General features: G+C 42.3%; 1 protein-coding gene across 5 annotated transcripts in view; it reads right to left on the reverse strand.

The window, feature by feature from the left end:
• Positions 1 to 24,434, reverse strand: part of SLC35F3 (solute carrier family 35 member F3) — a 93,965-nt gene that overhangs the window by 27,914 nt on the left and 41,617 nt on the right. The window contains exon 1 of one of the 5 annotated variants that reach the window (XM_081906889.1): positions 8,712 to 8,977. The exons of 3 other annotated variants lie outside the window; for them this stretch is intronic. In XM_081906889.1, coding sequence (XP_081763015.1) covers positions 8,712 to 8,787 — 76 coding nt within the window. In that variant the 5' untranslated portion in view covers positions 8,788 to 8,977. Of the gene's footprint in view, positions 1 to 7,854; positions 8,398 to 8,711; positions 8,978 to 24,434 lie in introns of those variants that run through there. One more of the 5 variants, XM_081906890.1, reaches the window with a different exon arrangement.

Consider the following 24,434-nt stretch of genomic DNA (forward strand, 5'->3'; position numbering starts at 1 on the left):
CAAAGGGCAGCTTAGGAAGGTCTATTTGGAACAAAGAAATAGCAGACGAAACGGTTTGTATACACCAGCCACTTCTCATTCTCTTTACAGGTTTCCCAGAAAGAAAGGAAGAGTCATTGGTTACAATATGTATATCTGTAACATGTACAACACAAAAATTTAATTGAGTTGTTCTCTTATTCCAAGTTTCATTTGTAAACAGTGTTTGAAGTACTAGCTCTTGATAAATCAAACAGTGGTTACTTGATCAGCCCCATGGGAGATTGTATAAATCTGCACTTATTATCCAGGATTAATTAAATAGCTGCTGTGTGTTTATGAAGAAGCAAAGTTGATTTAAATATCACTAATGCTCTCCAGCTTAGAATAAAGAACACTGAAGACAAAGAGTAGAGCTTCTTGTTTTTATGGCTGAGATAAACAAAATCTCATTTTAGATTGGGGAAAATACAAAAAGTTTACCGTTGTAGACGATACAATGGGTGAGAGGTACTTGGGTAGATATCTCAGAATAATAAAATAAGGCCTTGTCAATATGCTATTGGGAAATAAAATGGGAATCTTTGTGGAAAGATTGATGAAATAAAGATGCACAGTGAATTGGGAGCCTCAGGATGAGGATGAAAAGCAGCTATAAAACTGAACTAATAATGAAACTTGGATGATGATAAAGGGATATATTTGGCACGAAGCTCAAATGCACAACAACAAAAATAATAATAAGAGACTGTGTGTCAGGAAGGAAAAACAGAACTAATTTCTTTTTCATCTAATATGTTTCAACTGCTTGTGGAAGTTATATGCGTTACCAAAGTTTACACACACTCCCTCTTATGTGTGAAGACTCACTGATGTTAAGCCTCAGGGGACAACAGTTAGTTTTCTTATTTCACACAGTGTAAGGATGCCTCTCAAGCCAGGTGACCCAGCAGGCTCTAGTGTCTTGTTGCCTGTCTCACCAAGAGAGTATGTCTGCTGAAAAGAGTGCAGGCTGACCTGTGTTGTTTAAAGGTGACACCTGGATAGCATTACAAGCCCTAGCAGTTGACTCAGTACCTTATCAGGAGACCCAGACAACCAATGTATAAAACCTCAGCTTGATCTTTGAGCATCTTGGTTCCTAGTGAGAACAATGTGCCAGACTAAGCGCCTGCTCAGCACCCTTTCCTATATTCTGTCTTTGCAACTTGGCCACCTGCCTTCTTTTTACTACTCTGCTTGCTCTGGCACATCTGCTTGTTAGCTGCTGTCTCTGTAACCTAACCTTTGCCAGTCTTGGCTGCTTGCCTTTGGCCTCCACCTAGCTGATGGTTGCTTCCTTTCTAACTTTGGCTTCTGATCCTGTTAACAGTCAGGATGCAATTCCCCAGTGAATCCTGACACATAACCCCATTTCAAGACCTTAAAAGTATCTGTTTATGGGAAAGAAGTACAAACAGATTTCTGGATTTATAAATAAGCAACAACTTTCGGCAAATGTGATTTCCTAAGCATTGTAAGCCTCACTGCAATTTATTTTACAATACACTGCTGATAACGGTATAGTAATGCAAAATGCAAAGCTAGGCATGCTACTCGAACCCTGTGGAAGGGTAAGTGGCTTAGAGTTGGAAAATGATGATGGTGGGGAACCATATTACCCCTCTCCCTATATTTTACCCACTCTAAAAATTTCCTTTCTTGAAACGGTTTTTTAAAAAGGTGTTGAGGTCTCTTACATGCATTCACATGTAACTCACTGCTAGTCCCACAGAAACTACTTTGATGATGTCAAAAGACACAGAGTTAATTTATAAAAGTTCTTTTCTCCCTTCCAATGCAGCATCTGACCATTATGGGCTTACATACAGAACCCCAAGCATTAGTAAACTCAGGCTGTTTTACAGTCATCAAGTTCTTAACAAGAATTGAGCCCAATGTGAAAAAGTGAATCTCATAGAAAGTCTAGCTGTATTTTAGGCACAAAAAGATAGTAGGAGCACAACCAAACCATGTGCCATGTGAGGAAGAGTTGCTACATATTGCCTCCACCCCAAAGGTGGAAATATTTAAAGTATTACTACATGTCACCCCAATCTCCATGAGCGGTGAGAGATTCCATGAGTTGCAGGCACACTTTCCAGAGTCTGTGTTCCCTTTTGGGAAAATAGGGCACAGCAGAGACGATGGTGTCTTTATGATATATGGTTTTATTTACACATATGTACAACCTGCATCTAGATGGAGGGAGTGCAGAACATTCACATCCTATGAGGGTCTGGCTTTCCCCACAAGGGCAGCATCAGATTCCAAGGACAGCAAAAAGCCATATTCTGTGTCTCTTTGTTCCAGCCTGTCATCCCCAGTTCAGTTGGAGTTCTGTACCTCCTTCTCCTCCTCTCTGCTAACAGGCTCCAAGGACCTCCCCCACAGCCAATGTCATTCAAAGCTGAAGCCCTAAACCTGGCCTCTCTGCCTGTGCCCATTAGCACGCAGCAAAAAAGGGCCCCCTCAAATATTCATAACAGTGTGAAGCACTGATTTACAGGCACTTAATTATTCATACAGATAACCCCAACTAACAACAGGCAGAACCAAGAGCAGGTAGTAAACTTCTACACTTTTTCTCCTTGTTATTCTCTATCAGTGACATTTGAAACACAGCAACACTTGAGAGTGGTGAGTAATCTCACAAACCAGGTGGTTTCCTGGATCAATGCTGACCTGATTCCCATAGTCAGATGGGTAGTAAAGTTAAATTTCCCAGGAGCTAAATATCTAATCTAATGTCGGGTAATGACCACTGGAAGGAGTGCAGTGAGAATAAATGCCATTGTGCTTCTGCAGCAGCACAACCAGATGCCTTCATCTGCCCCAGCTGTGTCAAAACATGTCTCTCCCATATTAGTCTCTACAGTCACAGCGAGCATTGTAACCCACTAACAATTTGACTTCTCCCCCCTCCATTATCTCCCAAGACAGATGGATGCCAACCAACCAAAGATGTCAGATAAAGAGAATCTCCCAACTAAAGTTCCTATATAGCTAGACTTCATTAATACTTCAAGGTACCAGATGAGCCATAGAGGAGTGGAGGGCAATTGTTCAGTACTAGAAGTACTAGGAGAGCCAGTGTAGAGTAATGATTAGGGTGTTGGACAATGACCTAGGAGACTAGGGTTCAAATCCCCACTCAGGCATGAAGCTCACAGGGTGACCTTGGGGCAGTGACAAATCTCTTCGCCTAACCTGCCTCACAGAGCTGATGAGAGATGAAGTGGGAGGTGGGGGAGAGAACCATGTATGCCACCTTGGAAGATAAAGATGGTCTATAAATTTAATAAATAAAATAAACAAAGTTCATTAAAACTTTTTTTTTAACATTTAGAAAATCCTTAAAGAACCAATATCCCAAGCAAAAGGAAGATTGATAATTTATTTCAAGCCACCTTCCCCAGAACTTGTCACTGATAAGAAGAATGATAGAAGAGGAATGGCTTTTTGATAAATCAAGGAGGGCAAACCTCCTTAATAATAAATAATTTTTTAAAATTAAAGTTTCGATGTCTTCATATGCCAAAAGATCCACATTTTAATGCTACTGCATGATGGCAGGTGCTGAAGGACAGCAATTCTTCACCAAGAACTTGAAACCTCTTTTAAATCAGTTCTGTTGTTTGCTGATGCTGCTTTTAATCTTTGTAAACTATTTTAAGAAAAAATACCCCAAGCTAAATAAATAAAGGTATTTCAAATCAACGTACAGAAATCCTACAAGAGGAGCATTATTTTTGGCAGACATAGCAGCCGGAAACTGAGTTGTGATAGGAAGGGAGACAATATGAATTGAATGTTGTATATTACTCACCTTTTTCTAGTGACTGCACCTGAGACTGCAATTCTATCTATGCACAATTATCTGGGAGTAAGCACCATTTAACTCAATGGGGCTTACTTCCAAGTAAACATGCATGACATTATGCTGTACAAAAATGATTTCCAGCCTGTGTTATGGGAAACCCCAGGGTTTCTCAATTAGAATATCAATAATGGTGGGGAGTTTCTCTGAAGGACAGTTTGCCCACAGCTACTGCAATGTGCAAGCACCACAGAAGACATTGGGCGTGTTTTAGGATATACCTGAAAAAAATGAATATAATTTATGTGGTGGACAAACTAATGTTGAAAATGTTTCCACCAACACAGAAATACTGATGGCCATTGGAAGAAATCACTAAAGACTGAGGAGCTTTAGAAATTCTGCCTACTGTGATCTAGGGGCAAATATTCATTGTGGAGTAAGTAGAAATCTGAAAATAATCAGCAGGAAAATGTAAGAGAGCACAAAGCTTTTAGACAGTTGCTTCATCCCCCTTCCCATAAATATACATGAAGGGACACCAAACCTAAATTTTGAAGCAGCTTCTATATATATATATTGCTACAGAGGTAGACACGCACACACAAAAAGACTACACTTGCTGCCTTGAAGAATAATGCACAGGTATGTGAAGTGGTGGTTTTACAGGCTCAGTGGGTATTGAGGAATAATTTGAAATGGCAGTTGTGTACTGGAAAGAGCAGGACGTTCTCCTCTCCCTTTGGGGACAAAGAAGGTACTGTACAAGCAAAGAGAGGGAAATGCTTGAAGGCATTAAGGGCATGCATATCAATGAAAGATTCCTCTAGGCACTCCATCTGGTAGGTGCCACATCCACTCAGGATCCAGTTCCTCTGTCTAGAACTGGATCAATCTTACAATGGCCATGGGAGGGGCAACCAGTGAAGCAGCTGATGACTTCCTGCTAAGTTCCTACTGCAGAATCCTAAGCATTTCCATTCTAGCACCATTCTAGTGAGAAAAACTACCACCACAATAGCTTCATGCTTTTGCTGAGGTGAAATAGGACAGAGTACATGAACCTTCTTCCCTCTTGAAGCAAATCATCCCTCAGGCAACCTCTTCACTCATATTTGACATGGGTGGCGCTGTGGTCTAAACCACAGAGCCTAGGGCTTGCCAATCGGAAGGTCAGCAGTTCAAATCTCCGTGATGGGGTGAGCTCTCATTGTTCGGTCCCAGGTCCTGTCCACCTAGCAGTTCGAAAGCATGTCAAAGTGCAAGTAGATAAATAGGTAACGCTCCGGCGGGAAGGTAAATGGCGGCTTAGTCATGCTGGCCACATGACATGGAAGCTGTATGCCAGCTCCCTCGGCCAATAAAGCAAGATGAGCACCGCAACTCCAGAGTTGTTCGCAACTGGACCTAAGGTCAGGGATCCTTTTACCTTTACCTTTACACGAACCTTCTTCCCTCTTGAAGTAAATCATCCCTCAAGCAACCTCTTCCCTCATATTTTCCAGGAAGAAAAATATACTGTTGATAAAATTTTGTGCACTGTGTGAAATAACAAGAGTAGCACATACATGGTTGATAGAAGAAATTGTCAAAAGGCTTTTAAACTTGCATATTAAGCAGTATATAAATGCCTGAAGTGATTAAATGTGCCTAAATTCCACAGATCCTGAAGTTATTCATTACTGAGTTTCTATTTTTAGCTTTGGAACCTGGGGGGGTGGGCAGCTTACCCATGATTACAGTTCTACCCATGATTACAATGGCAGCAGGATTTGGACTTACAGCAACTAAAGACGTCAGGTACTTACTAGCTCAGTTCAGTGCCTGGAGGATGTTGAAACAGTATTAGACAAATTCATGGATGTCTGTATTAACGTCTGTATCAGAGGTAGTACATCTCTGAATACCAGTTGCTGGGGACCACAAGCAAGAGAGTGTTATTGTCCTGCTTTTGGCCTTTTCATTGGTATCTGGCTGGCATGTTGGACTACACAGGCCTTTGCTTTGATCTAGCAGAACTCTTCCTATGTTTGGTATTGGAAAGTTAGCCACTAACCAATGCCAACACACACAAAAGCCACGTGAATACAATTTAAGTTGCAGAACACAGAGAAAAACCACAACACTCTGACATAACTATGAAGCTGACCATTCAAAAAGTGACAGTATGACTCTTCCCATTTTTCTTACCTTTAATCTCTATGGCCATGGAAGAGTTCTTAGTATTGTGATGAGACAAAAAAGAACACTTGTTTCCAGCCCAGTGAAGCTTAAAAATTCTCTCTCTTACAACACAGTCCTGTACTTGTCTACTCAGAAATAATAATCTCCACTGAATACAATGGGAATTATTCCCAGGTATATTTATAGGATTGCATCTGGGAATAATCCCTGTTGAACTCAGTAGGACTTGCTTCTGAATAGACAAATGTTAACAAATGTTCCTTATTTGTTTTCAGCAATGACTTACTTTCTACGTGCTAATCTAGTTTTCCTCCTTTAAACACTCAAAGATAAAATCATGGTTTCTATTCCATCCTCTAGCTGTGCAGTACAAGACCTACATATAAGCTACCTCTATCCTTGTTTCTGTACATTCCAGTTTTTTCCTTCAAGACGTTATCCTCTCCTGAATTCTCTCACTTCATCATTGTCTCTTTTACCAAGCATTTCTTAACTACAAAAGCACTTCATCAATAAATAACTTGTATAGAAAGGCTGCAAAATACTCTTCAGAGATTTTCAGGAAATGATGGGAAAGACATTGGGGAGGGAAATGTTACATGAGGGTTTTTTTGTTGTTGTTTAAAGACAATGGAGTGAGTCAGACCAAAGGGTCCATCAAGTCCCTTGCAACTCAAATTACATTTACAGCCCTACATACTTTTTCACGCTAGGAGTAAGTCACAGTGAAATAAATAAAACTTACTTCTGACTCAAGACATGGAGAGTCAGGGTTGCAAGGCTCAAACCTTTTCTTACTCTCTCCTGAGCCATGTCTCCACCTCCCCCAACATTATTCTCTGACCCATTCTCTTTTTCCAATTTCCTTATTCTCAAAGACTACTATTACTAGTTTCAATTATTCATCGCTTTATACCAAAGAAAAATGAAGACTCTAAGCAGTTTAGAACATGGGGAAAAAATACAAAACAGTTAAAGCAGTTAAAAGCCAGGTAACAACAATGAGTAAACAAAAACAAAGTAAACAAGATTTCTTGAAGTGCTCCTCCAGCCACAGGGGTTCCAGCTGCGTGCACACAGTTGATCACATGATGCAGTGTGCACACACCATTTGAATGGCAATGCTCATCAACTTTGGAGGGGCCCCAATGCCCTCAAATATTTTATTGGGGGGGCGGGGTGGGAGAAGGGACCTCAGCCCCTAGGAGTTGGCTCCTGTCTAGCCATAAAGTAAAAAGGACAAACCTCACCCCTGTTATACCCAATTGCAATTCAATGTATTCCTGTTTTGTTTTATGATTTTCCTGATATTGTAAATGAGCCGGAACTGGTCTGTGACTGTAATAATAAAATAAAATTCAATTCAAACCTCACCCCACCCTATGCTTCTAGGGGCAGAATCAGCACTTTCCACCGCAGTTGCAACAGTTAACTTTCCCCCTTGGCCCCTCTATCTTCTTCCTCGCCTTTCATAATGTCCACCTTTCTCTTTCCCTTCGCCACCCCTGATTCACCCATGCACCCCTTCCCCCCCTCCTCCTCCACAGGCGCCCTTCAGCTTCTTCCTCCCGCCCGAGGCTTGGGAGCATCCCCTCCTCCCCGCCCGGGCTTTTCACGGGCTGCTCTCGCGACGCCCCTCTTCTCCCAGCGCCCTGTATCCACGGCACAGGCCGGCCAGCCTCTGAAAGGCAACTTCCAAGTTCAGCCGTGCGGTTGCCTCAGCGCAGCAGAGCATCTCTCGGAACTGCTGCAGCCCAACTTGAAATACGGCAAGGCTCCCCTGCCAGAGACTGGCACCATCCATCTGCCTGGCTCGAACGGGTCCTTTTTACCTGGCATCACAGCTGCTTCACTGACTTCGGTGAGCCCAGGCGACCCGACGCCTTCTCATAAAATTGCGGGCAGAGTTTGGACTTCGCCTATATCCAGACCCCCATCCTCCGCCCGGAAGCGTTTCCAGAAAGCTCTCCCCTCTCCCCAAAAAGGACCAGGACACCGGAGGAGACAGATCTTAAACGAAGGCGCAGCAGCCTGAGGGCAGCATCTTTGGCTGGCGGCGAAACGCAACAGAAGGACGCGGAGTTTCTTCCTCGGAATGGATGCCCGCCAAAATTACCTCACATCTTCTCTCCACCCAAACCCCGAAGCGGAGCGCTATGATGCTCCATCTCCCACTGGTGACGCCGGGCGACGTGGGCTGCGCCCCTGCCAATGCACCAAGTTCCCTCAGGCGCCCCCGGGTCCTTTCCGTCCGGAGGAAACGCCTCGTACCTGACGAGAGAACTTATTGCGGCGAGGGGGCTCCCGCTCCGCTCACTTTTCTCCCGAGAGAGAGGCGAAGGGAGGGAGAGAAGAGCCGGAGGAGAAGGGCATCCCCAAAGCCCGCATTGGCGAAAGCTCCCTTCTGAGGGAGTCCAGCGCCCCCTCCTCCCTCTCCCGCGCCCTTCGCCGGCACAGCGGCGGAGACTGCAGCAGGCGAAGCAGCCCGCCGCTCAGCCCCGCGTCCCCTCAGCCCCGCCACGCCCGCCGCCGCAGAGCAGGTGTTCAGCTTCCCAGCGCAACCCTCCGCGAAGGAGCTCGGCGCGGCCCGGCGCCGGCGGGAATGCCGCGTTCCCAAGGCTCGTCTCGCCCTCGAGGAAGCCCGCTCGGAGCACTAGTTTTGCTGCAGAGGCTGGCGCGCCGAAATTACCTTCCACTTTGGTGAGAGTCAGCACGGGGCTGTTGCAGGCGCTGAGAGGGGCGACCCTGGCCGAGTGTTTCTTCATGATGAGCCCTTCCGCCAGTAAGAGCCCGTCAGCCGAGCGCCTACATCCTGACGCCGGCTGGAGCTGAGCGCTCGGCTCCCCGGCCCGCTATCAGCTCGCCTCGGCGGCAGCCTGCCTGCCTGGCTCGCCCGGCCTCGCGTACCTTCGGCTGCTGCAGCAGCTTCTCGCCGCCTCCTCGCCCGCACGCTCTCCTTTACTTGCAGCAAACAAAACGTCACCAGCCCAGCCATCCCCTCCGCCCACCCTCCCTCCACCGGCGGCGGGGCTGGAGCGTCGGGCTCTTCCACACGCTCAGGGAAAGGCTGTCCCCGTTACCAGCCGCAGTTCAGCCTTGGCTGGGTATTCCCGCAAGTGCCCAGAAAGACCGACGAGTTCCTTCCAGGCCCAGCCGAAGAGGACGAGTCCTCAGCGGCAGCTGCGAGGCTTAGAGTTTGTCTCGCCTGTTAACTCGTGAAGCTCGTTGTTCAGTTAATCTCTGCAGTAGGTTAGCTCTTGCTATCAGGCTGATCCAGAAACTGTAAGGTTCGTCTGAGAAGCTGAGTTCCACGAGGGCAGGGATACTTTGCAATCCATTAGAATGCCTCGATGTAACACTATCCAAGGTACATAGTTGGTGTTCTTCCAATTCACGTATGTATGGTAGGCGTAGTCGTCGCTGAGATATTTGGTAGCTGCTTAAGTCTGTGGCCTTATCTCTGAACGTAATAAAAATGGAACCTTTTACTGTATTTGCACAACCAGTTTCTAAGTGGACCACTCTCATTCCAAAATGAAATCATCTTTAAGCAATTCAATATGTTCATAAAGGCGGTTTTTCTGTAACTAGCTGTTTAATCAACACTTTAGTGGAGCCAACACACTTACTGCACTTAGATCCAACTCTGAAGCAATTATGCTGGCAAAAAAGGCTTCCCATAGCTGCCTCTGCTTCTTCCATGTATTTACAAGCACACAGTACAACTCATGCCTTGTTTCCATGCACACCTGTTGCAAGATGGGCATATGATCCCCATTGTGAGATTTCCCCACAGCTTCAGTGTGTCTCTGTGTATACAGTACTAGCATCATGTGAGAAGAATGAACTGAGTGGGATACCTGACTCCACATGATCAACAGCCCACTGGGAGGGAAAAAAAGATTTCTTAGCAGAAATCTGAAATTTATTTGAAATTGTATATCTTTTCTTATTGGGAATTTTTATTTTTGCAATCCAGTCTTTTTAAATATATATATAATTACAAAATAGAAAGCAAAAACTACAGCATTGCTCCATTCTTCAAACCTAACAGCTTCAAAGATACCATAGGAATTTTTTTGTTTTTGTGCGGTGGGGGGGATCCATGTTGTTGTTTTTACATAAAATCCAGCAACAGTTTTTTCCACTGGGCTCCAATTAACAAGGCGCCTGCTGGTTGCATTCCTCTGTGCTGCTGTTCCTACTTCAGACACTTGTCTGTCCCCCTTGTGGTTGGAGTTTCCAAATAGCAGCTGAAAAACTAAAGTAAACAAATGCAAGAAAATGAAGTAAAGCCACAGCCAGCATGTCAGAAAGGTTGTGGCCAGCAAATGAAAAGCTGGTATGTGAGGAGCTCAGTCCTTTATATATGCAGCAACAAAATTTTAAAGCTATGTGTTCACACTATAGAGCAAGAATAGTGGCATAGATCCATTTACAGATATTCATGAAGTATGCAAGGTTCAAAATCCTTTCCTGGAGATCTTTCAGGGAGGATAGCTATTTTTCCTACTGGTACTGCAAAGATCAAGATTTCCTAACACATCATACCTGGTACTGAGGTAGCAGCAGCATGCTTAAACTATTCTTATTTAATCACCTTCTACATATATGTCTCAATACAATGTACAAAGGAACAAGGGCACTCTATGGAATGTGAGCACCAGCATCCAAGCCACCTGTTGCCACCTATTCCACCAGTAGTTTAGACCATATTATAAGGAGTGGATGTCTAATATCAGCAACTAACTTATTATCATTGCCAATTTTTATCTGTACTTCATAATTCTTGACATGTCAGATTAATTTAGTTAGTTGTAATGATAGGACTAGTCACTGATCACAGGGTAGAGATGCGTATGGTGAGATAAATGTATGCTGTGAAGAATTTCGGGATCCCCTCTTTGCAAAACCAGCCCCATTCCCTGTGCTAGCCAGTAAGCCACCTTAGTGGCTCTGCTTGTCTTCCATTGCTTTACAGGGAGCTGCTTGTCTTCCATTGCTTTACAGGGAGCTGCTTGGGGTCTTGGGAGTGTGCAGCACATAACCCACTTCCCCATCTTTGAAGAACAAGATGCACTGAAGTAATTAACAATGAGCTTAAACTAAGTTAAATCACTTTAATGGGACTGTGGCTCAGGTTGTTTGCCAATGTAGACATAACAGTAGGAAACTGCTTGCAAAAAGAGTAAACTACTCAGGAAGTAGTCACCATTTTCTAAATAAGATCATCATACATAAAATATTGATATCACACACTTCTCCATTGTCTTCTGAGACAGTTGGTTGCCAACATATTTGATAATTATCTTATGGTCATAATCCTTCTTTCTTTTAAAAATGAGTGTACTTTTTATTTAACTCCTCTTCTGATTATGAGACCACATATATTAGGATTTCAAATATTCATTAAGCTAACTAGTGCTGTCCCTGTGTTGTATATTAATTTATAAAAGGAAGGAGACAAAGGAAGGGTTAGCACACAAACTTTACAATACAAAAGGTCTTATATTTTACCAGTAGCATCTCCAATTAAAAGGATCAGGCATGATGATTTGCATTCTTGACACTGGTCTTATTTAAAAAATGACTGGACATAAGAAAGTAAGGAGATTTTTCTCCAAGTCCTGTCCATACATATCCTTATTCTTCCCAAATAATGTTGTAGTACCACAGTGATTCATGATTTCTGCAGTCTCTCAACCTCTCTAACTCTAGCAGTCACTTCAATTTTACTTTTTGATTATGGCAAGTACTGAATCATTAATTCTTCAGAATTGCATTATATACCAGGATATATTAGATGCAAACATCACTGTCATCAAGAAAGGGTATGCTGCATTATTTAAGTGAAAAAATACTGAGGTGGGTGGGTGGATGGATAGACAGACAGACAGACAGACAGATGATATGAATTATCATTCATTTTTTGGGAAAGGATAATGAAATTGTATTATTTTCTGTATCAAAGTATGCCATGGAGAAAGCATGTGCCAATCAATAAGTGAAACGCAGCTACTATTCAACATCAATACAGCAATTCTTCTGCAGTATGTTATAACGCATTTTGTGACAAAAGGGATCCCGAGAAAGCTTTTAACAACTCACATTGAATGAAACACCGTGCTATCATTTTTAAAAAATAACAACAACCTTAAGATCTTTTCATATTCCAACTATCATATTTGTTACACAAACATTCTTCTGTATACAAGACTAACATTCAGTGTGATGGATACACAGTTGAAATATTAGCCAGCCACACACAGGACCATCCCAAGACAGTTTTTCTCAGGTGAATGACAAGAGGACACTCTCTCCTAATTCAGAAGCTGACCAGACTGGCAATTGAATCTAATGCCAACACTGATTATGGGATGGGATAGCATCCCTCAGCCCACCTGATGCAGCATGCTAAGCTAGGAGGCCATGTGGCAACAGAACGGAATTACCAGGGGATCAGGAGACATAACCAGGGGCTGTTCCTAAGCATCTACCACCTGAGGTGGCTGCCTCACTCTGCCTAATCATAGGGCCTGCCCTGGCCACACAAGATGGTCTGATCAGTAACAAAAGGTTCATATATTGCCAATAATACTATAAAGCTGGCCTCGTCAGTCACTGATTGGTTGTATGTCCTTGTTCCCGCAGTAAGCCGTATGCATGGGAGGAGAAGGAAACAATATTCCAGATGTATAGGAAAAATGTGTTTCACACTTGGGAACATAATGGCGGTTTTAGACATGCAGAAGTTGCAGCAGAATCCAAAGACCAAATTGACCACCAGGCTCCAACAGCTAGCCCACTTCCCTGACCATCTCTAAGTTTATATTTTCTCTCCATCCTGCTACTAGGAGTCCTGTCTTCTTCAAGGATCCACCTCCCACTCCTTCTCCAACCCAATGCTCCATTTAAGGCCACCTTCCTGTGCTTCTCCTCAATCTCCTTTCTCTTTATACACTGGAATATAAAAATACATTGGAACTATCAAAATCTTGTCACTCTGAAAACCTGCTTTATATACCAGAATGATGGCATAAAAACTGTGGGAAAATATGAATCACACAGACAGCATGATTGTTGCTTTGCCTGCTTGGTGCATGACTCAGTAAGAAGCATTGTAACGTATTAACAGCTGCCTTAGTGCTGCTTGAATGCTGGCAGAGAAGCTTAACAAAACAGAGTTTTAAAATACTAACTTAAAGATTTATGCATGGCCTCCTTAAAAACTTGCATCAGCAAAGCAGTCAGCATAATGCATGTATTGTTTAAGGACCAGACTCAGTTGTGCTCAGTGAATTATCATGTTAGACATCAGCAGAATCAGACATTCTAGATTCAACAATAATAAACTTGAATACTGCATTCATCTGAAATTTCAGCTTAGCTTTTTTCCAGCGTGGAAGCTGCCCTTAGGTGCTAAGCATATGGTAAATTGCACTGTTCCCAGCACTGACAGAATGGATGAGGTTTCCATACCATTAGCCAAATATTCAAAAGGACTGGAGATGGGATATAATATCCATAAAATGAAGGCAGGATATACAGGCAATAAGTCCTGCTACATTTACAACAAATACTTCATAGTACAACATTTTGCTGTCAAAACCTGGGTTTTCACTAAATACTAAAGAGCCGGTAACTTCTTATCATCACTCAACTGAAATTAATTATTACTTAGATAAGTCTAATTTTTATTTTGATTAAATATTATATTTATATTTTTAGTATATATATTGTGGTGTTTTATGTTGAACTTGTTCTGTGAACCACCCTGAGACCTCTGGAGTTTAGGGCGGTATATAAATTTAATAAATAATAATAATAAAAAATGCACAATAGTTTTTGCTAAGCCATCTGTGACCAGGAAGTTGCTCTGTGGATTCAAATCCATATTTTGGATACATAAAACTAGCAAGAGCTAGGGAGCCATCCACAGCAGTTTAGCATTCATTCCATATATTTGTTAGTTCTACAACTATATGTCATGCGCAAATGCAACCCACAACACATGAAGCTGCTTTGGCACATCTTGCTGTGTATTGTCCACACTGAGTGGCAGCAGCTCTCCAGGGTTCCAGATGAGGGACATTGCCAGCTCTACCTGGAGAAGCTGGGGATTAAACTAGGGACCTTTTGCAAAGCAGATGCCCTACAGCCCTTCCTCATGAGCTGATTTGGAAGCCAACTGTTATTTGTGGTTGCCCACAAAGGACTCTGGCCCAGCAGGCCTCAGTATAATAAGAAAAGTGAATGAATCTTGTATTGCTTTTGTCATTTTATTATAAATTTGCATAAGATACTATAAATTTGCATAAGATATTGTTATCTATTAATATATTATGCAAATAGCTCTGGGAAATTGTTCTGACTACACATAAAAAGCTGCATAGCAATCTTTATTTTTTAAAAACCATGTATAGCTTGAACTTTTAATACTGGTATTGATAACTGAAATGGGCTGCAGACAGAACTGCGTATCATACAACATATGTATAACTCCACTTTTTTTAACTGTACTGAGCCTGAGGAAAGCATTCCATGTCACTCAGAAGCTCACATACCACATTATGAACTCTCATCCTGATGAAGGTGCTATTTCACTATCCTTGAACTTTCTTGTTCTTCAACATGTGATCTTAAAAGTTCTACTTTAGCTAGGTATTTACCACTTAATACACCTTTTTTCAGAATTAAAGTTAGGTGAGTTAAATTCAGCAGAACAGGACTGCTGCTCTAAATTTAGGTATTTTGCACAGGTTTAGAGTGTGAAATTCCCATATAAAATTATCTCTCTCTGTTCTTCTCAGATTATTTGGTTGATTTATCTCTGAGAAAATCTTACTCATTTTGCATGCAGAGGATTGAAGAAAAGGTCTAAATAGTTGTTGCTTTAAAAATTTAGCCTGTTGACATTTTCAGCTTGGTGTACGGAACCTCAGTCAGAATGTAGTCCTCCAGGGATCTCTGTCTGGCTCTCAGGACTCTGCCCAAGCCATGTCCCTTCTACAGGCCACACCTCTCACTGGACCTGGGACTACATAATAACACCTACGCTTTTTCAGCTGCGCTGGCCATCAGTTCATTTCCAGGCTTAGTTCAAATACTAGACTAGTTCAAATACTAGACTAGCCCTTCACCGTTTGGGACATAGAACCTCAAGGACCACTTGCTTCCACACAGGGGCATCGTGTGGGCAGGTGCCAGGAGGCTGTAGCCCCTGGCACAATTTTTTGTGGGAGTGTGAACCAGGCACCCCCACACAGGGGTTCCCAGCGCAGCACGGTGCTCCTCTCCACCCGCCAAGGGCTGCGTTGCCCCCCTTGGCTCCTTGCTGTGTCACCCTGCTTTGCTCCAGTGGGGATGGGGTCACTCTGCCAGCAATGGCAGCGAGGGTTGGGATGCTGCCTCCCCCACCAGGTACACATGCACACCCCAGGCACCAACAACTGATGCTATGCTGCTGCCTCCATATGTGTCTACCTATAACACCAAGGCCCTTCTTTGGGTGCTCCCATTATGACAGCTATCTACAGGGGAAAGGGCCCACTCAGTGGTGGCACCCTCTCCCTGAGGTTCACATTAATGTAAATTGGATGACCTTTTTATTTTCCCAGCCTTTAAAATCCTCTCTATGCTGCTTAGTTGTTTTTTTAATTCCACTTACTCTTTTCATGCTTCTCTTTTATATTTAAATGTTTTCATGTTTTTGTTTAATTTGCTTTATCGTAATTTCATGCCCTCTAACTTTCTCTGATGAAAATAGGGACATCCTATTCAATAATAATAATAATAATAATAATAATAATAATAATGGCAATAATTTTATTATTTCTACCCCACCCACCTGACTGGGTTGCCCCACCCCCTGTGGGTGGCTTCCAACATATATAAAAACATAATAAAACATTAAACTCTTTTTTTAAAAAACTTCCCTATACAGGGCTACCTTCAGGTGTCTTCTAAAGGCTATATACTTATCTCCTTGGCTTGGAGGTCACATAATTCCATAACCTCCAACATTTCTCTGATGAAAATAAAGACGTCCTAAGGAAAAGTGGGACATTCCAGGATCAAATTAGAAACCGGGACGGCTTCTGTAAATCCGGGACTGTCCCTGGAATATAGATATACATAGAAGGTCTGTAATTTAATTTATCGAGTAAGCCATTCTGGGAACTTTTTGGATGGTGAGCTATAAAATAAATAAATAAAACAAACCAGGTATATAGGTGTCCACAAACAAAACACAATGACCTGAATAATTAGGTACTGTACTCCTGTTGCAAAGGTTGCTAAGATTCAGTGTAACAGCCCATACTTTCTCTACAATTTAAAGCCTTGACAAATCAAGGATGGGCACATCATATTAAAAACAACCATGAAAGCATTTTCAGGTATGTTCTCATTTCCCCTCTGCTGAATGGCAAGCATTAGTACTGTGCTTCCATTATTTTTTACCTTGGACCTCTAGCCTTTAGGGAAACCCTACAGTGCAAATCCAGAACACCTCTTTTATTTTGGAGACAGTTTCTGCTACATTATTTGTAAGAGCAGCTGCTGAGAAATGAAATTTATGCAGAGAAGCTTTAGTGAAAGTGTTTTATTGCATTATGGCTAAGTTTAATATTGAATTCTGAAGACTGGCCTGATTAGAAAAGAACAAGACGTCATTTTTAATTTCCAACTGCTCATTCCACAGAAGCCACAGTGGGAGACCGGAATTAATATATATTTTACTACCGAAATGCAGACAGACTGCAGAACATAGCCTATTTCAGGACTGTGCTGGTTGTTACAGTTTAGTTTCCAGATAAGATTTTTGTCGAATGCATGACAAACTGAAAATCTATTTTAGAGACAGCCAGATACCTTTAAGGACATGTTGTATTATAATCATGTACACATACCTTCCCAACTGGATGTCAAGGTAGTTATAAAATCTGTGTGCATACATTCCCAAACTGTGTATTTTGTTTTATCAATTAATTTGTATACATCATAGAACTCCAAATTAGCTTTAATTGTACAACCTGAATTCGCTGGTAATTGAATCCCACCTGGGAAGGCTACTCATGATGAGTAGATTCAAGAGATGACTGCAGGCTGCTACATGCAGCAAATCCTTTATCAGCTATTAGATATATCCTTTATGGTAAACTGATCCAATGTTCCTTGCAATGTCGATTCAGACATTACACTGAATATTGTGGGGAAATAGGCACTTCTTTCATCAGAGACTTACTTTTCCTGTAACAAAACAACTCCACCCAGAATGTGAAGGAAAGTATACTAGTGTAAGACATTTGATTTCATGACTATACCTTCAATTAACTCCCTGTTATACATTATTTTGACTACAAAACACAACCAAGTTACCGTATTCCAGAAAAATGACTTAGCAGCAATTATTAACTTTTTTTGCAGCATCATTGCTTTAACTACCAAACAAATGAAAAAAAGAGAGAAAGCTTTATACAGATTAGCAAGTGCAAAAGCACTAAACATGAGGGCATATCATTGGATGAAGGGCAGTATAGAAATTTAATAAATAAAAAACATATTAAAATGTTCAGGTGATAACTCTAAAATTATAGCACATGATCAGTGTTATATATTACATATATTCATCCCTTAATCCATGCTCCCTCTGCAACTGCTTTCCTAGTATTGAAGACCTTCAGAGAAGTTCATTAGAAATCTCACTGATCGTCTTAAAATGAACTTCAGAGTAATCCATTATTTGACTAGTAGCCTAATTATAAAGTCCCATTGACTAACTACAGTGTACATTTATAAAAGTCTTTCTAAAGAGAAGTTAACAAAGCTGCTGCCTATATATACTGTTTGCAACACCTGAATCACCTGCAAGTGCTAATCTCATAATAATCATTGCATCAGTTAATGGGAGGCTTGCAGCATGTAGCTTAGACCTTAAGTGCTGCTGATACTCTCTAATTCTACTTATTATTGGAGGCTGCAGAACGAGCTCTTTAACACTTGACAACCTACCCAGCTTTGAAATTGCATTAGTGCAGCAGAACGCCTAGGGTTCAGGCAACTTGGGATGCAGCAATTGCCATGGGGCATCTTGCCAGATACAAGGTCTTGCACAAGTTAAATGTGGGCACAAAGGATAAATCAGTCAGGAATAATGCAGAACACAATCTTACTCATTTCAACAGGATCAGCACACCCCGCCCCCTTTATGCTATGTTGAAATGCAATGCTCTTTAACCTCGTTAAGGCTTAGGTGCATTAAAACCAATTAACTCAGAGTGTACCAAGCCTGGTCAGCTTAAGAAACAGAAAGCAGTAGAGCACTGCTGGTGGGAGTGCCACAACTGACCCAGTGCATCCATGCAACCTCACCACCACTCTGCTATTGGTAGAAAGCCTGTACTCAATTGTGCACTAGACCAGTAGATGTATGCTCCTCCTGTGCATATGATGGAAGCTGAACTATGGAGCAAATATGTGTATGCTTGATTCCCATGATCTTTTCATCCTAAAGGGATCATGCATATAAAGGTAAAGATAAAGGGACCCCTGACCATTAGGTCGAGTCATGGCCAACTCTGGGGTTGCGGCACTCATCTCGCTTTATTGGCCGAGGGAGCCGGCGTACAGCTTCCGGGTTATGTGGCCAGCTTCTGTGAACCAGAGCAGCACACGGAAACGCCGTTTACCTTCCCGCCGGATTGGTACCTATTTATCTACTTGCACTTTGCCGTGCTTTCGAACTGCTAGGTTGGCAGGAGCAGGGACCGAGCAACGGGAGCTCACCCCGTCGTGGGGATTCAAACCGCCGACCTTCTGATCGGCAAGTCCTAGGCTCTGTGGTTTAACCCACAGTGCCACCCGTGTCCCCACATGCATACAGATATATGCAAATATGTGTCATGTCATACATTCTGTGTGGTTGGGAGCATGGTGCACACATGCCTACTGCTCTGCCACTTATATATACAGGATTCTTGCCTCACCTGTGTGAACCAGCCCCTGGTTTCATAAAAGTGCCTTCGTTATATCGGATTTACTTTTATTGCTGCAGCATATTTTGAGAAGGCCAAGGGCATGTAGTTTAGATGCATTTTTGACAGCTCCAATTAAAAATGTGACTGAGCTCTTTTTATTACCTAAATAGTGTGTCTCATTATATAAGAGACAGCACAGTTGTACTCTGCAGCAGATGTAATTTGGAATATTTAGCAAGAGTGCTTAAGAGCAGAATTCCCTGAGCAGCAGTAAACCAGTATTCCTGGCAACTATGCATCATATAGTAAATTCACTATACAATTACAATACTGGGCTAGAAGAACAAAAAGAATGCTTAACCTTTGGCATTCAGTATGTCCTTTTGTTTTCAGATACTGTGATAATCCCTCCCCGTGTGACCCTTTTTTTTTTTAACAGCTTCACAACTACCCTGCCTTAGCTTGCCACATCCCAATAAACATAGTGTCATCAAGAGGACACTACTGCCTCTGCCCATCCTGTTATGGACCACTGCTGTGTGAAGGTAATCAACCAAGGTAGATGACATGGTAGCCACTGGAAGGAGCTCATCTGCTGCATTGCTGCTTGCAAAAGACACACTATGATAGCAAAGTGTGTTACCATAATAGTATCTGAAAAAAAGAGAGCCTCTTGGTTGCCAGAAATAGCTTTTGCTACTCTCCTGCCCCACAACTTTGACCAATAAAACTTTAAAAAGATAGATTTTGGTAATTCCAGACAAGATTTAAAAGAACAGCACTACTACGTTGCTTAGTAAATGAGAAATCCTGTGTTTACAAACAGATATAAATTTTCATTGGCTTTATAGACATGTCAATCAAGGTGGCATTGTCACCAAGGATTATCAAACTATTATCAAAGGCAAGACAATCTCCAAAACAGCAAAATTTCATCACAATGTGACTAATAGATTCCATGCCATTTATTTTTAGATTTTCTAATTATATATTTTTTAAATCAAGATAGAAAAATCTGATATAGATCATATTGGAATCTGCCTCCTTGTGATCTGCCCACTCATCATAATATGTCATAGGTCTGTGACATGCATGACTCATGTGCACACTCATAATATACTTATAGTTGACTTTACCATAATATTACCTTGCTGCTTGCAGGGACGCGGGTGGCACTGTGGTTTAAACCACTGAGCCTCTTGGGCTTGCCGATCAGAAGGTCGGCGGTTCGAATCCCCGCAATGGAGTGAGCTCATGTTGCTCTGTCCCAGCTCCTGCCTACCTAGCAGTTTGAAAGCATGCCAGTGCAAGTAGATAAATAGGTATTGCTGTGGCAGGAAGGTAAACAGTGTTTCCATGCAGGCCTGAAAGCGAGATGAGCACCTCAACCCCACAGTCGCCTTTGACTGGACGTAACTGTCCAGGGGTCCTTTACCTTTACCTTATTTTACTTTGCTTCTCCATAAAAAGTAAGACAGTGAGGCACACAGAGTATCTAGAGTTGTCAAGCTACATTAGTTTTGCTGTACTAGGGTTCTTCTTTATGAAGGAATCTATATACTAACAGACAGCAGTTAACTACTGATTCCTAGACCATCTTGATCCTGCAGCTTCTTCTTACTACTATTGACAGTTACCTGCTCTGCCTGCTCTGAGCTGGTGAGCAATGGGAGAGCAGTTACCTCTGCAAACACCTTGTCCTTTTCCTAGTTAGCAGATACAAAACTCAGTATGGTATTGAATATGTTGATTTGGTAAAAGATCATATAAATGTATTTATGGAAAGAATGAAGAAATATTTCCTGCACTTTGTTAAAGAGAGACAAGCCTTCTTATGATGCCTATGAAGAGAAATGGCTCTTTTCAAGCCACTGTCCCATAGCTTTTTCCATTTTTGCTGAAATTCTATTCATTCAGAAATGCTGCTAATGCAACATCACAGTCAATGAGTCTGAGCCATCCTATATAAAATTTAATTTATTTTTCTGATTTGTTTAGTAGGCACCAAATACCCAGCCACTTAACAATCTCACTTCAAGAGCACCCACTTGTATGCATTTGTTAAAGAGAGAATAGTAATGAAAAGCACACATGAAAGGGAAATAAAGATCGGCACAAGGAGCAAAGCAAAATGAAACCCAAAAAGGGTGCTGGCTGGTACCACACATCTGTACCCAGTAAAACCTGGAAGGATCTGATGCACATTCTGCTACTTAATGCAGCTACATTAAGTAATACAATAGTCTTAATTACTGAAGTACCATCATAATGGGTACTTGTACTGAAAATTATGTGATTAAAAGAGCACTGGGAATAATTAGAATACGATCAAGTTTCATGCAGACCTATTATGCAGAGACTTCCTCTAGGCATTCTATAGCTTGGCCACCAAGGAGAGCACCAATGAACCATTAAGCTGACATAACAAATCAATCCACTTGCCAGGGAAACCAGTTTGAGAGGGAGAAGGAGATTGTGCTTGCTAGGAAAATGGCTATAGTTTTGAATTTTGTTTCTGGTTGACAGGGGTGCTATGTGGTTTCTTAACTTTATAATCCTGGTGGAACCGAACAAATGCGTTAATCTAATACTGCCTGCAAGCCTGCAAGTTTTACTATGGCACCCTCATATTACTTTTTTTTTTTTATAAATTTTTATTGAGTTTTCAAATTTTTTATAGACAAACACACACACACAGACACCAAACACAGAACAATACATATATAATTTTCATTACCCTCTTTCCTTGACTTCCCCACATCTCTCCTTCCCACATTCCAATTTCTATAGTTAATTCAGCAAGTTATTTCCTCTTCTCTCTATTATATTGTTATCCTCTGTTCTTTATATTTAGCATCTCTTGTTAGACTCAAATTTACTTATAAATTTTTACACATTAACTCCTTTCTCTAAGGTCGACCTATCTTCTCTCACACGAATCCTCCCTTTTTATATTAAACAAAACATATCTAAATTAAAAGATCATAAATCAAAAATTCTTACTATTCTACTCTCCCCCTCCCTCCCTGGCCCAGTTTCTGTCCCTTTCCACATTACTATTCTAAAAAATCAGTCTCAGCCCGGATTTCTCACATCCGAGGCTCTCAAGCCCCAGTTAGTCTTTCCCCGTCTATTTTGTTGCTTATTGGCCTTCAATTCTCGAAGGAGTTGTGTCCCAAGCTCCTTCTTCTTTCCTTCCGCCAAAGTCAATAGCATTTGCTGCCAAGGATCTGCCAGTCTCCCATGCTCAAACTTAAAGAAGGGGTCCCAGTCATACTTGTTCTTTCCTTCCACCGAGTCAGTCCATAGCAATTGCCACCAAGGGTCTGCCAGTCTACCATACTCAAACTTGAGGAAGAAGTCCCAATCATGTTTGTTTATTCTTTTATGTTCCAGTATTTCAAATGTTCCAGGGGCTTCTTCCTTTGTCCTTCTCTCCTTTTGCAAATTTACGGTACACTGGTCCTGTTCATCAAGTCCTTTATTTTCTGAAGCTGTAGGCTTTTGGTTGGTACTTTCCCTCTGAACGTCCTCTCCTTCTTCTTCGTCCTCTCCCCCTATTTCCAAAGCTGTCTCTTCTGTTTCGGCTGCCGGGTTGTTTCCCAACTTTTTGTCGTCAGCAGAGTTGCACAATTTCAGATTCAAGGTCACGAGTTGTTTGCTCATATCTGCAGTCTTTTCTTGTAGAATTCCCACGAAAAAGAACATCCTTTCAATCTCTGCCAGTAATTTTCCTTCTGCTGCCATTGCAATATCTTTGGTTCCCTCCAGGGGGATTACCAGTCCAATAGTTCTTTTTCCAACAGTTCGTTACTTTGTTATTCACAAATACTTTGTTTCCAATCAGTTCAGATACAATATATCGCCTTTAATCCAAAAAAGATTTTCTAAGTATCTCAATTCCAGCCTTTAATCGCCCGTTTGACAGCTCTTTTGACAGCTGTCAAACTTTCTTCTCCTTTTCCTCAGGCTCACACGCAGGACCCTCCCGGGTCCAGAATGGGGGGGGGGGGAATTACATAAAAACTTCTAATGTTCCTCTCTCCTCTCCAGCACAATAGCTTTTTAATCCAATTCGTGCGAGTTATCTTTCTAAGCACAAAAGTCTTTCCACCTCAGTGCTTCTCTCCTTGCTTAAATCTTTTTGTGGGGGGGGGGAGTGTGGACTTCCTTTTAGCACATCCCCCGGTCGTACTCCGATCAAAGGTAAAATTTTAATATCAAATTTCCATTTTACTCACGGGTTCTTTATTTCAGTCCAAATTTCAGGAAGGAAGACAGCGCTCTCCGGCCATGGCTCGCGGCTTCGCTCCGCCGAGGTAGCGATGGACTCTCAGCACCGCGCCGCACCCCAGTCCACTCCGCAGCCTTTAAAAAGGCTCTTCGCGGGTCGGGGAGGGCGTTTAAGGTGCCCACCGAGTCACCAAGTCCGCAGGCTTCAGCGCCTGCGGTTTTTAAGGGTCCCCGTGTCGCCGGCACGGCAAGACCCGTCCTCAGCGGAGCCGATTCCCTCCGGAGCTCGGAGGGAATCCGCCATTACCGGATCGCGCTATCCCGGAAGTCCGGCACCCTCATATTACTTACCAGGCATGCATGTTCCTAGATTTAAAATACCATTAAGTCACCACTGGCCACTTCTTAATGTGTAGACTACATTAAGGATGCTGTATTTTTTTTTCCTCTTTGGAGAGGGGACAAGTAAACCCCATCCTGCATAATCAATCACATGACAAGAAACACACACACCATATGAATGGTAGTGCCCATCAACTTTGGGGAGGCTACTCCCTCAAATATTTTAGGGGACCTTGGCCCCTAGGAGTTTTCTCCTATGGCTGACCTATGGCTTCTATGACTGTATGGCAAGCATCTACTGGCTTGGATCCAAAGAATCTACTAAATGCCACTAAACGGCCTCGGTCCTGTATACCTGAAGGAGTGTCTCCAGCCCCATCATTCAGCCCGGACACTGAGATCCAGCACCGAGGGCCTTCTGGCAGTTCCCTCATTGCGAGAAGTGAGGTTACAGGGAACCAGACAGAGGGCCTTCTCAGTAGTGGCGCCCACCCTGTGGAACACCCTCTCTTCAGATGTGAAGGAAATAAGCAGCTATCCTATCTTTAAAAGACATCTGAAGGCAGCCCTGTTCAGGGAAGTTTTTAATATTTAATGCTGTACTGTTTTTAACACTTGATTGGGAGCCGCCCAGAGTGGCTGGGGAAACTCAGCCAGATGGGTGGGGTACAAATAATAAATTATTATTATTGTTGTTGTTGTTGTTGTTGTTGTTGTTGTTGTTGTTGCCTCCATTTTGGGTCTTGGGTCTCCTATCACTGTGTGAGATCTCTTCCATCTGAACATTTCCCCTCAAGACAAAACTTAGGTTTCCAATTTTGTTTTGTTCGGTTTTGAGTGACTGCATTTATAAAATGACT

Source organism: Podarcis melisellensis, assembly GCF_964234715.1.
Source record: "Podarcis melisellensis genome assembly, chromosome: 3".
Classification (NCBI taxonomy): domain Eukaryota; kingdom Metazoa; phylum Chordata; class Lepidosauria; order Squamata; family Lacertidae; genus Podarcis; species Podarcis melisellensis.